This window comes from Salvelinus namaycush, chromosome 4 (assembly GCF_016432855.1).
Source record: "Salvelinus namaycush isolate Seneca chromosome 4, SaNama_1.0, whole genome shotgun sequence".
In the NCBI taxonomy this organism is placed as follows: domain Eukaryota; kingdom Metazoa; phylum Chordata; class Actinopteri; order Salmoniformes; family Salmonidae; genus Salvelinus; species Salvelinus namaycush.
The window spans coordinates 50,107,808-50,124,956 of NC_052310.1; the positions used below are offsets into that span (position 1 = coordinate 50,107,808).

Genomic DNA, 17,149 nt, shown 5'->3' on the forward strand with positions numbered 1-17,149 from the left:
AAAAGTCTCCAAAGAGTTTTCGAAACTCAATCAAGATATATTTTTTTGTCAACAGGCAGTGCAGCGCTAAACAAAGCCGCGGTGAGTTGTTGATAATGGGAAAGTTGATAGGTAGCAACGATTAAAATAAATATAAAAACTTTGTTTTTGTAACGTAGATACTTTATCTATATTGAAAATGTGAAGTTTGCCGAATATTTCGTTTTTTGAGCAAGATAGCTAAGTTAGCTAGTTAAACGAACACTGTCTTAATCGCTACGCTAGCTAGCCACGAAGCTAACATTGAGTCCTAATCTTTGACTAACGTTAGCTAATTTCGCTAACTAGTGAATGAACGGCTTCTGTTTACAAGCATATATTTATTTTCCGGATAGCCACTATGGCTGTACTTAGTTAAGTTAGCTGTGTTTCCATCTGTATCATAGCTAGCTGGCTATCACTAGATACTATCTAGCCACAGTATAAATGAAATGTGTTGACCAACTAACGTTAGCCAGGTAACGAATCCGTTAGTAAACTGTCTAACGTTAGCTAGCTACAGTCATGTTAACTCTGCTAGTAGCTATTGTTATCTCGCTGTTGGTGTTCTGACAGTGTGCAGCAAATCGAATGATGGTTAGCTAGCAGGCTAGCTGGCCAAACTACCGTTTGTTAGCTAACTGGTTATCTGGCTTTTTCTGGCCAACAACAGTCAGTTGTAGCTACCATTTCAGTCTTTGATTCAGTGTTTCAGATGAGCTAGCTAACGTTAGCTAGTGAGCGAACTATGTTGCTAGCTAAGTGATTGTGAACATGTAGCTGGGTAAACAAATAACGTTAGATAATTATCTAGCTAGTAGGTCAACCTTTAACATCTTGTTCCATCTGTGTGCTAACTGTCATCGTCTCGCTCCTGTTTCCCAACACAGGGGAAAATATGCACTACTATCGTTATGAAAATGCAGAAGTCAGTTTCTGTTACAAGTACCTCATGTTCAGCTACAACATCATATTTTGGGTAAGTAGCACAAGCAGTAGGTAGCCCTGTAAACCATGAGTAATACAGACATGCTGTGACACCCCGTTGTCTCATTTGGTGCTATGCTATGAATGTAGTTATGCATATGCTGTATAGTTGGCCTGAGTTAACCTAGCGGACTAAACTCCACTCGATGGTGAAGGAAGTTTATGATGAACTTTACCAAGAGAGTGGAGCAGAGACCAGACTTTGTGGAATCTAGCTCAGACTACATCGATTTGCCCAATACTTTAAAAAAGGTAAATCCTGAAATGCCTACATTGTTCCAATGTTTGACCTCTAGTTGCGTGCCTTTCTTTTATTGCTGAAATTCATACCTTTTCAATAAACAATCAAATACAGCCACTGACTTTTTGCTCGTTTCTGAAGATGGCTACTTCCATCAATTGAATCTCTGATGTTTGTAAATTAAATATAGGCTATTAAAAAGGGGTTGCCAACCATTTCTAGCATGAGAGCTACTTATAATAAATTAAACATGTTGTGTGCTACTCATGCTTCTCATCTCGCCTGCAATTCTTCCCCGGGTCCTTAGTGTACAAGAGAAAGTAGTACACTACTTGTTTTGTTTTTTACTCTAAAATGTACAATTGTTCATAGATAAACAACAAAATTGGATGTCCTGAGTCAATGTGAAGACCATTTTTTAGCGTTATTTCTCAGTATCTCTGGATAGAAAATGCGGCAAGTCAATAAAGTAATGTGCCAAATTTTGGGTTTGGGCACCTGTAATGATCTGCAAGATTCGATTGGTCGGCACACCATCTGTAGATTGTGTGATTTGATTGGACAATGAGTATTTGGAGCACTAGGCTTACGTCATCGGATAATCAATTGACACATGCACATTCGCGCTAAATTGCCATCTTTGAGAAACAGACATGAGCAAAACGTTGGTGGTTGTATTTTATTAACATTTATTGAAAAAGTGTGGATTTCAGCAAACAACACCCGCAACTACAGAGGACAAACATAGGTACACGGTAGGCGTTTCATGATAACACATTTTTTGAAGTATTGCCCGTGAGTGAATTGTTGTAGTCTGAGCTAGATTCCAAAAAGCCTGATCTCTGCTCCACTCTGTTGGTGAAGTAAATCATAAACTTCTTTCACCTTGGAGTTTAGTTTGGTAGTCAGCCATTAGCAGTAAATCAGATACTCAAGAATACTGCAACTTTAAAGCCAGGCGTACACTACATGATTTTGACCCCAAATTAGCTGTCCCAAACAAGTTTTTGAGATTGGAGACAAAATCATCATGTTGTTGCCTACGCGGGGTGCGTGGCTGTCACCGACGCAATCTGAGGGCTATCGATCCCGTCTTTGGGCCGTCCCAGACGTTCCCATATTTTCAAACACATTTTATCAGCACAAATCTGCAGTGCTCTTGTAGTGAGATGTGCAACGGCAGGTTTTGAGAACGCTGATCAGCAATGAGAGCTTGCCAGAGAAGAAGCCAGTGAGATGATGATGTATCGCCACACCCAGAATGTGTAGACTGTCGAGCCAGAGCGATTACTACTAGTATGTGTTTGTACTTGTCTTTAACCAAAGCCAGTGTCAAATCACTACAGCTCTGAAGTTCACAAGCAATTTTACTCAATTCAAAATGTGTAGGATAGGGGATTCAACTCTGTATGGCAAGTGTGAATTTCTGATTTGAATGTGTTTGTGGCTGCTTTTAGCCACCGCTTGTTGCAGCTACGTTTACAATCTAATCACTCATTGTTTTCAGAAGACAGCATGGTATCGAGAATCCTCACGACCAAGTGAAGAATCTTGTAGTGTGTGACCCCCAGTCTGTGCCACATCGTTTAGTGTGTGCACCACTACGTTGGCAAGACAACAAAAAAAAACTACAAGAAAGACATTTGTTTAATGTGAGGCTCAGCAATGTTAGGATTTTGAAAGTCGTGTAGTTTACGCCCGGCATGAGGTTGAGCATATAGCAGTCCCTCCAGGATTCTGTAATCACAACATATTTAGCAAAATCAATAATTTCCTGCATATTATACGAGGGCTTGCAGATTTGACCAATCACTGCACTATTTCTGTCAGTCAAATCATCACAATATTATTGCATAAAACTGACCCATCACCGCAGTACAAAAATAGGGCTCGAAATTTCAACCAATCACTGCACACTTTTGCCTGCAAATATCACAAATTCCAGCAAAATCCTGGAGGGACTAATATGGTGTTCTTTTAAGGCAAGAATGTCTGGGAAGCCCATGTAGAGAACATATTGATTTATTAAAACCATTTTCCACCTTTGAGGGCAGATGGCAGCCCCTGCTGGCTGACCTGGTGCCCCCTGCCGCTATCTTTCTACACAGAGCACTTTTTCAATAGCCATTCCCTCTGATAACATCCTCCACTGGTAACAGCCCTTTTCTGTTTTATTTCTAAATTAAAGAAGTGTGAGCATTTGTTTTGTTTCTTTAGTCTACATCTCTAATGTCCGTCCAACATCGAGTTGAGAAATAACCTTCAGAGCCCCTACTTCCTGTTTAAGTGAGTGAATGGGAGACTCACTAAGATATTTGCTAGCTTCTTCTCTTGGTCTGTGTCAACAGGAAATGTAGAAACGCTTCTGTTTTGGATTTTGGTTAAGCTCGTTAATTCATCTCTTGATAGGGCAGTTGGATTCTGAGTTCAAAGATACGCAATAACCACTTATGACCCATCTCTTCCTGTTTTTTTGTTGTTGCGATTTCTTGAGAATTTTGGTGTCCGTTGAAATTAGACATTGTCATTGTTTTCGTTATTAGCAAGCTCCCTCTTTTATACCTAGTAATGCTTTAATATTATTTCGTGGCAGAGTTTTCCCTAATGCCTATGTGAAAATGTTAAAAGTAAACAACTGAACACACCAGAAAAAAAAGTTGGTCTGCTTCCTTCCTCAGCTGGCTGGAGCAGCATTCATTGCCATTGGGTTCTGGGCCTGGAGTGAGAAGGTGAGGGAGCAGCTTCTCCCATTGTCCTGTAAATGTTTCACCACCGTACAGACAGCTTATCTCTACTCATTGACTCTAATTGTGTTTGTGCCAGACCTTCAGCCCACAGACTTGTCACTTGTCATCACTGCCATCACATCTTTTTTTAAACATTCACAACCATCAAATTCACAGTTAATTTCCCCTATTGTTACACACAGCTTGAAGCTGATAACACATTTTAATAAATTTCTGTTCTGTAGGGTTGAACCGCTACATTAGAGGTTATTCAAATCCGTATTGGAGATATTAATGTTACTGGATAACACGCCAGCTTTTAATCAGATACGCCATGTAATTTAGTCAATGCATTAAATAATTGAATTCTTTATAATGTGGCATTCATTATTCTCGGAATGACTGTCTACTTGCATGTTGATGCTTTGCTTGAAATGGTCTCAGCCTCTCATCCATGTCATACAGTATTTTATGTAATTCACCCGTCGTCCTGTGTCGCCATGCACAATACCCCGGGGATCTGTTAGCTCAACGGTTAACTCAACTGTTCTCACTCCTGTAGGGAGTACTGTTGGACCTGACACAGGTGACACGGCTGCATGGCTTTGACCCTGTGTGGCTGGTGCTGTTGGTGGGAGCGATCACCTTCATCCTGGGCTTTGCAGGATGTGTCGGAGCACTCAGGGAGAACATATGCCTCCTCAAGTTTGTGAGTACTGCACCACCACAACAATACTCTTTATATTTCTCTTGCTCTTTCTCTCTCTCTTGGTCTCATAGCATACCGATAGAATACTGGTACACATTTTAGCTGCTCTTTCAAGTGGGGCTGTGACGGTCATTGGTCAGCCAAATGACCGAGGTCACTGTAATAACCGTTTGAGTAGAAAAAAGTAATCATTCTCTCCTCTTGACTGCATGTGCTGTTGTAGAAATATCATGAATAGAAGGGGCGTCCCCATTCAAGCGTGCTGGTATATGGGGTGGACTGGTGGCCATTGTGAGTTTACCCATAGTTGCAAGGCAGGAAGTATACCCATCAATATGTGTTGTGGTTTGTTGATTCAACTCAAGTGACTTTACAAAAAATGTATTCCAAATTATGAGCCACATAAGTTAACATCATACATTCTACTTTACCATGGAAGTTATTGCATCAATATACCAGGCAACCATTTTTGAGTTCATGAAATTACCGGTCAAATTGCCAGGGTTAGAAGTTCCAAGCACGTTTTATTCATTCTATTTTTCTCTGCTGCTGGTGCAGGGAGGGGGCATTACCTAGGCAACACCTTGCTTGTTTTAGCAAGAAGCAGTAAAGTTTCATCACGTTAAGCATCCATGTTACCACAGAAACTGGCTCAAACTGACTCTTCAGTCAGCTGTTCGTTTCACAAAAATATTTTTATATATATACAGTATCAGTCAAAAGTTTGGACACCTACTCACTCAAGGGTTTTTCTTATTTTTTTTTTACTATTTTCTACATTGTAGAATAGTAGTGACGACATCAACTATGAAATAACACATGGAATCATGTAGTAACCAAAAAAGTGTTAATAAAATCTAAATATGTTATATTTGAGATTCTTCAAATAGCCACCCTTTGCCTCAATGACAGCTTTGCACTCTTTGCATTCTCTCATGAGGTAGTCACCTGGAAAGCATTAATTAACAGGTGTGCCTTAAGTTAATGTGCGGAATTTCTTTCCTCCTTAATGCGTTTGAGCCAATCAGTTGCGTTGTGACAAGGTAGGGGGGTATACAGAAGATAGCCCTATTTGGTAAAAGACCATATATATATATATTAGCAAGAACAGCTCAAAGAAGCAAAGAGAAACGACAGTCCATCATTACTTTGTAAAACATGAAGGTCAGTCAGTACGGAACATTTCAAGAATGTTGAAAGTTTCTTCAAAGCAGTCACAAAAAACCATCAAGCGCTATGATGAAACTGGCTCTCATGAGGACCGCCACAGGAAAGGAAGATCCAGAATTACCTCTGTTGCAGAGGATAAATTCATTAGTTACCAGCCTCAGAAATTGCAGCCCAAATAAATGCTTCAGAGTTTAAGTAACAGACACATCTCAACATAATCTGTTCAGAGGAGATTGTGTGAATCAAGCCTTCACGGTCGAATTGCTGCAAGGAAACAACTGCTAAAGGACACCAATAATAAGAAAAGACTTGCTTGGGCCAAGAAACACGAGCAGTGGACATTAGACTGGTGGAAATTTTTGTCTGGGGTCCAAATTTGAGATTTTTGGTTCCAACTACCGTGATGATATCCGCATGTGTATTTCCCATGCGAAGCATATTTTAGATTTTTCAAAGTAGCCACCCTTTGCCTTGATGACAGCTTTGCACACTCTTGGCATTCTCTCAACCAGCTTCGTGAGGAATGCTTTTCCAACAGTCTTGAAGGAGTTCCCACATGCTGAGCACTTGTTGGACCGCAGAGTGAAGGAAAAGCAGCCAACTCATCCCAAACCATCTCAATTGGGTTGAGGTCGGGTGATTGTGGAGGCCAGGTCATCTAATGCAGCACTCCATAACTCTCCTTTGTCAAATAGCCCTTACACAGCCTGGAGGTGTGTTTAGGACATTATTCTGTTGAAAAATAAATGATAGTCTAAGCGCACACTAGATGGGATGGCGTTTCTCTGCAGAATGCTGTGGTAGCCATGCTGGTTAAGTGTGCCTTGAATTCAAATAATCACAGACAGTGTCACCAGCAAAGCACCCCCACACCATCCCACCTCCTCCATGCTTCACGGTGGGAACCACACATGCGGAGATCATATGTTCACCTACTCTGCGTCTCACAAAGACACGGCGGTTGGAAGCAAAAATCTAAAATTTGGACTCATCAGACCAAAGGACAGATTTCCACCGGTCTAATGTCCATTGCTTGTGTTTCTTGGCCCAAGCAAGTCTCTTCTTCTTATCGGTGTCCTTTAGTAGTGGTTTCTTTGCAGCAATTCAATTATGAAGGCCTGATTTATGTAGTCTCTTCTGAATAGTTGATGTTGAGGTGAACTCTGAAGCATTTATTTGGGCTGCAATCTGAGGTGCAGTTAGCTCTAATGAACTTGTCCTCTGCAGCAGAGGTAACTCTGGTTCTTCCTTTCCTGTGGCGGTCTTCATGAGAGCCAGTTTTCTTCATGCACCACATCCTTCATTGATTAGGGCATGCAATTGTTTAATCTTTAAGCTGGTTTTTTTTCTACCCGTGCAGAGCACTACCAAACCATACTACCAAGATTACTACTGTCCTGTATTTGAGTCTGTTGTCTCTGACGCTTCTCTCTGTCTCCCACCACGTATAGTTAACTTGTTTTTCTCTTCTAGTTCTCAGGGGTGATCGGGTTAATCTTCTTCCTGGAACTGACTGCGGCCGTGCTGGCGTTCGTCTTCCAGGACAACGTCAGAGAGTGGATCAACGACTTCTTCCTGGCCAACGTCAAGGCCTACAGAGAGGACATCGACCTGCAAAACCTCGTTGACTCCCTGCAAAAGCTGGTGAGAGAGGCACAGAGCGAGAGCTATGTAGCGTGTTGTGTTGGGTGGTGGGTAATGGGATATAGAGGCAGGGAGAATGTGAGACACGAAGTTACTTAATCACCTGCTGTCCCTCACATCGGTTCTGTCACATTAATTTCCTTTCCTCCTAACCCCTTCCCGAGATGGTTCATACATCCTAGTGTTAGTGTGTAATTGTGTGCTTGCTACGATGGCCTGTTGTTCTCTAGGGACCTGATGATACTTGAACTGCTCTCCTCTAAGTGACTGTGTGCTCAGTCCTACACTGTCAGATGTATGGTATGGATATCATAAGGTGAATGCACCAATTTGTAAGTCGCTCTGGATAAGAGCGTCTGCTAAATGACTTAAATGTAAAAAATGTAAATGTATGGAAACACACCTCAGGAGTTGGTGTGTGTTTGGGTTCGTTAGAACCATCTGACTCAAACTTCCCGCTTGTCTGTCCTAGAACCACTGCTGCGGAGCCAAGGAGCCTGATGACTGGAACCTGAATGTCTACTTCAACTGCACCAACAACAACCCCAGCAGAGAGAGGTGCGGAGTGCCCTTCTCCTGCTGCCTCAGTGACCCTGCAGTGAGTAATCTGCCTGCCCTTACCTTCATGTCTCTCTTGGTGTCATTGCTCCTTCAGTATCTGTCTCCTCTGAATAAGTCACTCTGTACTAGTTGTTATAACTGCCATGCTCATTTTTAGGTATGCCTCTTGTTAGTCCTTGACACTTACCGGACTAATTTGAGCTGTTTCTTTCTCTCTCTCTGCAGGACTCAGTTTTAAACACCCAGTGTGGCTATGATGTCCGTAAACATCTAAAGGTATGACCCTAACCAGTGCACACATCACATATACAGTTGAAGTTGGAAGTTTACATACACCTTAGCCAAATACATTTAAACTCAGTTTTTCACAATTCCTGACATTTAATCCTAGTAATAATTCACTGTCTTAGGTCAGTTAGGATCACCACTTTATTTTAAGAATGTGAAATGTCAGAACAATAGTAGAGATTTATTTAAGCTTTTATTTCTTTCATCACATTTCCGGTGTGTCAGAAGTTTACATACACTCAATTAGTATTTGGTAGTATTGCCTTAAACAATTTAAACTTGGGTCAAACATTCGGGTAGCCTTCCACAAGCTTCCCACAATAAGTTGAGTGAATTTTGGCCCATTCCTCGTGACAGAGCTGGTTTAACTGAGTCAGGTTTGTAGGCCTCCTTGCTCGCACACGCCTTTTCAGTTCTGCACACAATTTTTCTATGGGATTGAGGTCAGGGCTTTGTGATGGCCACTCCAATACCTTGACTTTGTTGTCCTTAAGCCATAACTTTGGAAATATGCTTGGGTTCAATGACCATTTGGAAGACCCATTTGCGACCAAGCTTTAAGTTCCTGACTGATGTCTTGATGTTGCTTCATTATATCCACATAATTTTTCTTCCTCATGATGCCATCTATTTTGTGAAGTGCACCAGTCCCTACTGCAGCAAAGCACCCCCACAACATGATGCTGCCACCCCCTTGCTTCATGGTTGGGATGGTGTTCTTCGGCTTGCAAGCCTCCCCCTTTTTCCTCCAAACATAATGATGGTCATTATGGCCAAACAGTTCTATTTTTGTTTCATCAGACCAGAGGACATTTCTCCAAAGTACGATCTTTGTCCCCATGTGCAGTTGCAAACCGTAGTCTGGCTTTTTTATGGCTGTTTTGGAGCAGTGGCTCCTTCCTTACTGAGCAGCCTTTCAGGTTATGTCGATATAGGACTCGTTTTACTTTGGATATAGATACTTTTTTACCTGTTTCCTTTAGCATCTTCACAAGGCCCTTTGCTGTTGTTCTGGGATTGATTTGCACTTTTCGCACAAGTATGTTTTTCTCTAGGAGACAGAACGCGTCTCCTTCCTGAGCGGTATGGCGGCTGCGTGATCCGATGGTGTTTATACTTGCATACTGTTGTTTGTACAGATGAACGTGGTACCTTCAGGCGTTTGGAAATTGCTCCCAAGGATGAACCAGACTTGTGGAGGTCTACAATTTTTTTTCTGAGGTCTTGGCTGATTTCTTTTGATTTTCCCATGATGTCAAGCAAAGAGGCTCTACGTTTGAAGGTAGGCCTTAAAATACATCCACAGGTACACCTCCAATTGACTCAATTGATGCCAATTAGCCTATCAGAAGCTTCTAAAGCCATGACATCATTTTCTGGAATTTTCCGAGCTGTTTAAAGGCACAGTTCACTTAATGTATGTAAACTTCTGACCCACTGGAATTGTGATAGTGAATTATAAGTGAAATAATCTGTTAACAATTTTTGGAAGAATTACTTGTCATGTGTAACAGTATAGCTTCCGTCCCTCTCCTCGCCCCAACCTGGGCTCGAACCAGGGACACTCTGCACACATCAACCACAGTCACTCACGAAGCATCGTTACCCATCGCGCCACAAAAGCCGCGGCCCTTGCAGAGCAAGGGGAACAACTACTTCTAGGTCTCAGAGCGAGTGACGTCACCGATTGAAACACTATTAGCGCGCACCACTGCTAACTAGCTAGCCATTTCACATCAGCCACACATGCACAAAGTAAATGTCCTAACCGACTTGCCAAAACTATAGTTTGTTAACAAGAAGTTTTCAGTGGTTGAAAACCGAGTTTTAATGACTCCAACCTAAGTGTATGTAAACTTCCGACTTCAACTGTATGTATACATATAATAATATATGCTATTTAGCAGACACTTTTATCCAAAGCGACTTTTGATATCCACACATAATCTGGAGAAATTGCTATTTGTATTTCCGATAGCCTACTGCATCTCTTAACTATGTTTATATGGCCTTTATATGCACCCATGTTTATTGTTTGCAAAAATCCACCTCTGTACTATCTGTAATAAGACTATTTCTGTGAAAGGTAAACATTGTAAAGCAATAGATTAGATTTCAGGGCAATTTCAGTGCAGAAAGTAAACTTCCATTTCTTCTTAAGGGTGGATAATGCAGGCTTTAGTGTCAGGTCATTTAAACTGTATCAACAGTGCTTTTTCTTCCCATTACCCAAATGGGAGAAACACAAATTTGGTGTTATCACTGCTGAACGAAAGGCAGGCTTCCTCCTGTCCCTGTTAATCTCTTGTCACTACGAAGAACGGCAGGCTGAAAATAAATGATCCTTTATCTATGTTTTGGCCTAGTGTTCCAGTGGTCGCTCTCAAATCTGGGGCTTAAATTAGTTTTTCTGCAAATCCACCCTGGTTTACATCGGTTCTGGTCTCCTGGCTCAGAATGAACTATTCATCTTCATTGTTATTCAAAGTTATGAGGCAAACTGATGTCTTTTTTGTTTATCAGGAAAAATGTCTTAGACCGAGCAGATGCTTCTAGATAAATGGGAGTTTTTATGTTGAAATGGAAGAGCTGGGTTTCACTATTCATCATAGATGACTCATCAAATCTTCATATTTTTTGTTTGTCACATACACCGGATGGGTGCAGTGAAATATGATGTTTTACAGGGTCAGCCATAGTAGTACGGCACCCCTGGGGCAAATTAGGGTTAAGTGCCTTGCTCCAGGGCACAAATATATTTTTTGCCTTGTTGGCTCGGGTATTCAAACCAGCGACCTTCCTGTTACTGCCGCCAATTAATTTCAGAATAACTACCTATTTGCTAATTTTGACCTTTCCTCTGCCCCTTGTGATGGTCAATATTAATTTCACTGAGATATTGCCATAGGCTGTCATGGATAATAGCTATACAATAGCAGAATGCATCCGTTTGACTTAAAAAATATATATATTCTAATTCGGGAAACTTCTTGGCAACAAACACTTGGTGTCAAATCTTCTTCGGTATTTGAAAAAACAATCAGTTTGATCTACCCCTACAAGATACATTAAGTGCACCAAGACTTGTACTTCGTGTAAGGTGATTTGAGTAAGCCGGTATATATCAAATTTATTTATATAGCCCTTCGTACATCAGCTGATATCTCAAAGTGCTGTACAGAAACCCAGCCTAAAACCCCAAACAGCAAGCAATGCAGGTGTAGAAGCACGGTGGCTAGGAAAAAGTCCCTAGAAAAGCCAAAACCTAGGAATAAACCTAGAGAGGAACCAGGCTATGAGGGGTGGCCAGTCCTCTTCTGGTGGAGATAACAGAACATGGCCAAGATGTTCAAATGTTCATAAATGACCAGCACGGTCAAATAATAATAATCACAGTAGTTGTCGAGGGTGCAGCAAGTCAGCACCTCAGGAGTAAATGTCAGTTGGCTTTTCATAGCCGATCATTAAGAGTATCTCTACCGCTCCTGCTGTCTCTAGAGAGTTGAAAACAGCAGGTCTGGGACAGGTAGCACGTCCGGTGAACAGGTCAGGGTTCCATAGCCGCAGGCAGAACAGTTGAAACTGGAGCAGCAGCATGGCCAGGTGGACTGGGGACAGCAAGGAGTCATCATGCCAGGTATTCCTGACGCATGGTCCTAGGGCTCAGGTCCTCTGAGAGAAAGAGAGAATTAGAGAGCATACTTAAATTCATACAGGACACCGGATAAGACAGGAGAAGTACCAGATATAACAAACTGACCCTAGCCCCCCGACACATAAACTACTGCAGCATAAATACTGGAGGCTGAGTGGTCAGGAGACACTGTGGCCCCATCCGATGATACCCCCGGACAGGGCCAAACAGGAAGGATATAACCCCACCCCAAAGCACAGCCCCCACACCACTAGAGGTGGTGAGACAAGGCTGAGTATAGCCCACAAAGATCTCCGCCACGGCACAAACCAATGGGGGGCGCCAACCCAGAAAGGAAGATCACGTCAGTGACTCAACCCACTCAAGTGACGCACCCCTCCTAGGGACGGCATGAAAGAGCACCAGTAAGCCAGTGACTCAGCCCCTGTAATAGGGTTAGAGACAGAGAATCCCAGTGGAGAGAGGGGAACCGGCCAGGCAGAGACAGCAAGGGCGGTTCGTTGCTCCAGAGCCTTTCCGTTCACCTTCACACTCCTGGGCCAGACTACACTCAATCATATGACCCACTGAAGAGATGAGTCTTCAGTAAAGACTTAAAGGTTGAGACCGAGTCTGCGTCTCTCACATGGGTAGGCAGACCATTCCATAAAAATTGAGATCTATAGGAGAAAGCCCTGCCTCCAGCTGTTTGCTTAGAATTTCTAGGGACAATTAGGAGGCCTGCGTCTTGTGACCGTAGCGTACGTGTAGGTATGTACGGCAGGACCAACTCGGAAAGATAGGTAGGAGCAAGCCCATGTAACGCTTTATAGGTTAACAGTAAAACCTTGAAATCAGCCCTTGCCTTAACAGGAAGCCAGTGTAGGGAGGCTAGCACTGGAGTAATATGATTAAATATTTTGGTTCTAGTCAGGATTCTAGCAGCCGTATTTATCACTAACTGAAGTTTATTTAGTGCTTTATCCGGGTAGCCGGAAAGTAGAGCATTGCAGTAGTCTAACCTAGAAGTAACAAAAGCATGGATTAATTCTTCTGCATCATTTTTGGACAGAACATTTCTGATTTTTGCAATGTTACGTAGATGGAAAAAAGCTGTCCTTGAAACAGTCTTGATATCAAAGGTATATACAAAGGTATGGGAGAGCATTCCATATTGCTCTCATTTCCTGTTGCAGGGGGACTGGATCAACTATATTTACATCAAGGGCTGCATCCCAGCCTTAGAGGAATGGCTTCCACGGAATCTCTACATAGTAGCTGGAGTATTCATCATTATATCTCTGCTTCAGGTAAATATATTGAAATGAGTACATTTTTATATGCTGATGGGATTCATATCTATTAGCTAATGCTGTGAATTCTTCCCCCTTTTCAGATGATGGGCATCTTCTTGGCTCGGACACTGATTGTCGACATTGAGAAGGTCAAGTTTAACTACTAGTGAGGGGTGTGGTGGAATGCATAGGCCTACAGGGTACTGTACTGAGAGAGAAACTATCCACCATCCATTCCGCCCTCTCTTTGATCTCCCTCTCTGAGGCCCGGCAAGGGATGAGAGAAGAGGACAAAAATACTTCTTCCATACCTATGGCTCGTTATCTTTGGACTGTTCTGTCAGTCTCTGGAGACTGATACCTCTGCAGAGCCTGCACAGTGGACATGAAGCTGCCTTATTCAACTAGACTCGTATGTGCCTTCTCTCACAGGATTGCAGTCAGACTTCAACGAACCACTTAAAAATAGCCTCTGGGTTTCCCTTTAAATATGTTTCTGAATTAGATACATTCTTGTATTGTTTGCCTCAGACACTCTGAACATCTCTCCCGGGAACAGTGTCTTAACCAATCCACCCAGGTAGAATCCTGGGTGAATTCATCATACCTCAACAATGATCAAAAAACAACAATGAAGTCGTCGCAAGTGTTTAAACGGTGTGCTCTCTGGCCTGCAGCATTCCATGACTAGAATTGTTGAATATCAGACTGTGTGAGCAGTAAGAGTTGTCTTCCACATCAGTGAAAATGTAATTGCTCCAATGAGACTTTGCCCTAGAGCTCTTTCTGAATCAACACGATCTCAGCACCGCATTGTGTGACGGCTAATATCATCCTCCAGCCGGCTCTGTCTCTGTTGAACCGTCTGGTTTCACAGCGCCTCAGAACTTGACTCGACTGGAAGTCTATGGCAGGAGCGGACGAAACAACCATTTGTTTTAATTGGCTAATCTATCACCATCTAGCATAACCCTTAGAAACTCCCCCTACATTGAGCACTTTAAAGCTCGAGCAGCACAGGTGATTTAAACAAGTACTTTCAGATTTTCTGAACTCACACTTCGTGAAATATTTTTTCAGATATAAACTTTAAATCCTGAACTCTGAATCAATTGAGCTCCTCAAAAATATGGCAATGTGATAGAACATTTATATTGATTGGCTATTTTTGCCATAGTTCAGTCTCATCTAATACAGCTGTATCAGGCTTGCTGTCTCCCACCTCGATTTTATCCACACCCCTTTCAAATCCCACTTTGTTGCTCAGTGTTACCAGGCTCTATGCAACAGCAATTTGACCCTGGGGACTAGGTTAGGACAAGCTTTCAACTGGAACCACCATTGTACCTTAGCTCTCAGCTAAACATTGGGGAAATTCTGCTGGCTCTTAACCATTTAATCAGTCTGCAGCTGTTCAAACCCACATGTGCACTGCTGAACCTCTGACTGGTTGTCAGTCAAGCCATGTCTTTTCTATAAGTCATGTCTCATAACTTGTCATACCAACTTGTAAGTCCACAACGTGCATCAAATGCTTCTGAGCAGAAGTTGAGTATTGATCATTGAGATACATACTACTTTCCTTAAGGGAAAGTGAATTGTGGATGCAATGCGTATGTAAATAGTTGACATGTTTTATTTTGATCAGTGTTAGATGACCTGTCAGTGAAGTATTAGTTAGTTGTTAGCCCTCAGAGTAGCGGAGTTTGATTATTTTGCTGTTGTGTTGATGGGGCTGCCCGATTGAACTTTATGGAGAAGATATACAATTACAACTGTACTTGATGCCCAACCCACCAGCGTCTCTCCTCAGTCCAGACCATATACCTCAACAAGGCCCCCAGCAATCATCCAAGTGATCACGCCTAACATTATTCAAAGCGTTCTGAATGCATATCTGGCATGAGGTTTTTGCCTCATGCCAGTTAACTGCCAGTCCCTCCATACATTGAGCTTGCTTTACTTCCATCCTGTCCAAAGATACTCTGCTCGTTCCCCCTACTCTGCTGTCCTCGTACTAGAAAGGGGAGCTTTACAGAGGCATCTATGGAGGGTTATGGAATGTTGATTGAGGATATATTTCATGGGATTTTATATCTCATGAATGCTAGAGTTGAGCTATATAAGTTACAAGATAAAAGAAGCAAATAAAAGCAATGGAGTTGACGGTCATTCAGGCCTTCAACTGCACATCTGCTGGTGAATGTCTCTCATGTAGTTTGACAAAAAAAAAAAGTGTGTTACTGATTGTTTCCATGTAATCATGAGTGTTTTTAACAAAAGGGATGTTCTGTAATGACATTTTGTAAATGTGAATTTTCTTAATTCTGGATAGGTTTTTATAAACAATAAAGTATGTTTGTCCATTTTGTTAAACTTCCCAGTGTTATTAATCATCACATAACAATATAATTTAGTCACATTATCTTCACCAGGCATACACTTACAAGATGGTCGTTGGATATTCTGAAAAGTGCAAAGGCTACTACTTGCTTTTGTGCCTTGGTTGAAGGATTTGACATACTCTAAACAGTACTGATTTAGCTGTGTTTTAGAGCCCTCTTGTGTTCATTGTCGGAAGTTAATAGAAACCCTGAACAGCCTTCATGGCTGACTGTTTTTTTTTCTTCTAATAACAAGGAATAGGTCTATTGCCACATTGAGACAGTCTTGCAACTTTGATGGGGTTGGGTGCCACAAAGAGGGGGGGGGGGGGGGGGGGGCCTGGTCGATAGCTGGCTAGACTAACTTACCAATTCGATTTTTTTGTTGTTGACATCGGCTAATTGAGTGACTGACAACAAGATCAAAGCTGCTGATGAGTAAGTTAAGTTTAAAAAAATTATTTTACCAACACATCTATTTCTGTGACTACCTGGATCTACCATTTGGTATTGAAATCAAACCATAGGATTTGAATGTAAAGTATTTTTAATAAACGACATAAAAAGATGACTAAAGGGGTCCTGTCCTCATACTTCCCAGCTGAAACAGTTTAAGAGTTTGTGCATATGTTAAGTTTTGGACTTCGGCGAGACTTCGGATGTTCGGGCACATTTTTTTCTGGAGGCTACACCCCTTCGTCAGTGATTGGTCAACAGTAAGGATTCTTCAATAAAGTCTTTGCTGTCATTCAACGAAGACGACTCGTTTTCAAGCATTGTTTTAAATAAAAAAAATACTGCACAAAACAGTAAAATTGCGCCTCTAAGATCTCTTCATTAAAGACGTCAAAATGAATGACAGATTTCTTGAGTTATCTTACATTCATTCTGAATATTTTGAGGAAGTGGCTATGGCGTCTCAAAATGGACAAACAATACGATTGGAGCTTTTTTTTCTTGTTTTTCAAGCGAATGTCTTTTATTAACCTTTCTGAACCACCCATCCCGGTATCGGGATAATTGTCATCAGCAACGCTGAATAGCATAGCGCCACAGTCAAATAATATTACTAAAAAATATTCATATTCATGAAATCACAAGTGCAATATTGCAAAACACAGCTTAGCCTTTTGTTAATCCACCTGTCGTCTCAGATTTTGAAATTATGCTTTACAGCGAAAGCAATACAAGCGTTTGTGTAAGTTTATCGATCGCTCGACAAAACATTAAGTACACTTAGTCAGGTAACTTGGTCACGAAAATCAATCAAATTAATCGTTTACCTTTGATGATCTTCGGATGTTTTCACTCACGAGACTCCCAGTTAGACAACAAATGTTCCTTTTGTTCCATAAAGATTATTTTTATATCCAAATACCTCCGTTCGTTTTGCGCGTTATCCTCAGAAATCCACAGGAAAGAGCGGTCACGACAACGCAGATGAAAATTCCAGATAATATCCATAATGTCCACAGAAACATGTCAAACGTTT

The 17,149-nt window shown here is 41.7% G+C and overlaps 1 protein-coding gene across 2 annotated transcripts; it reads left to right on the plus strand.

Annotated features, from left to right (window-relative positions):
* On the plus strand, positions 1 to 15,649 carry LOC120046594 (tetraspanin-14-like). 2 transcript variants are annotated; one of them, XM_038991961.1, is made up of 9 exons: positions 1 to 81; positions 909 to 997; positions 3,925 to 3,975; positions 4,535 to 4,681; positions 7,325 to 7,495; positions 7,968 to 8,093; positions 8,282 to 8,332; positions 13,175 to 13,288; positions 13,375 to 15,649. In XM_038991961.1, exons 2-9 carry the CDS (start codon positions 917 to 919, stop codon positions 13,438 to 13,440), a joined length of 807 nt encoding a protein of 268 aa, XP_038847889.1. In that variant the 5' UTR covers positions 1 to 81; positions 909 to 916; the 3' UTR covers positions 13,441 to 15,649. The 2 variants fall into 2 exon arrangements, with proteins under 2 accessions (XP_038847889.1, XP_038847890.1); XM_038991962.1 differs by lacking the exon at positions 3,925 to 3,975.
* Positions 15,650 to 17,149: the final 1,500 nt, after the last annotated feature.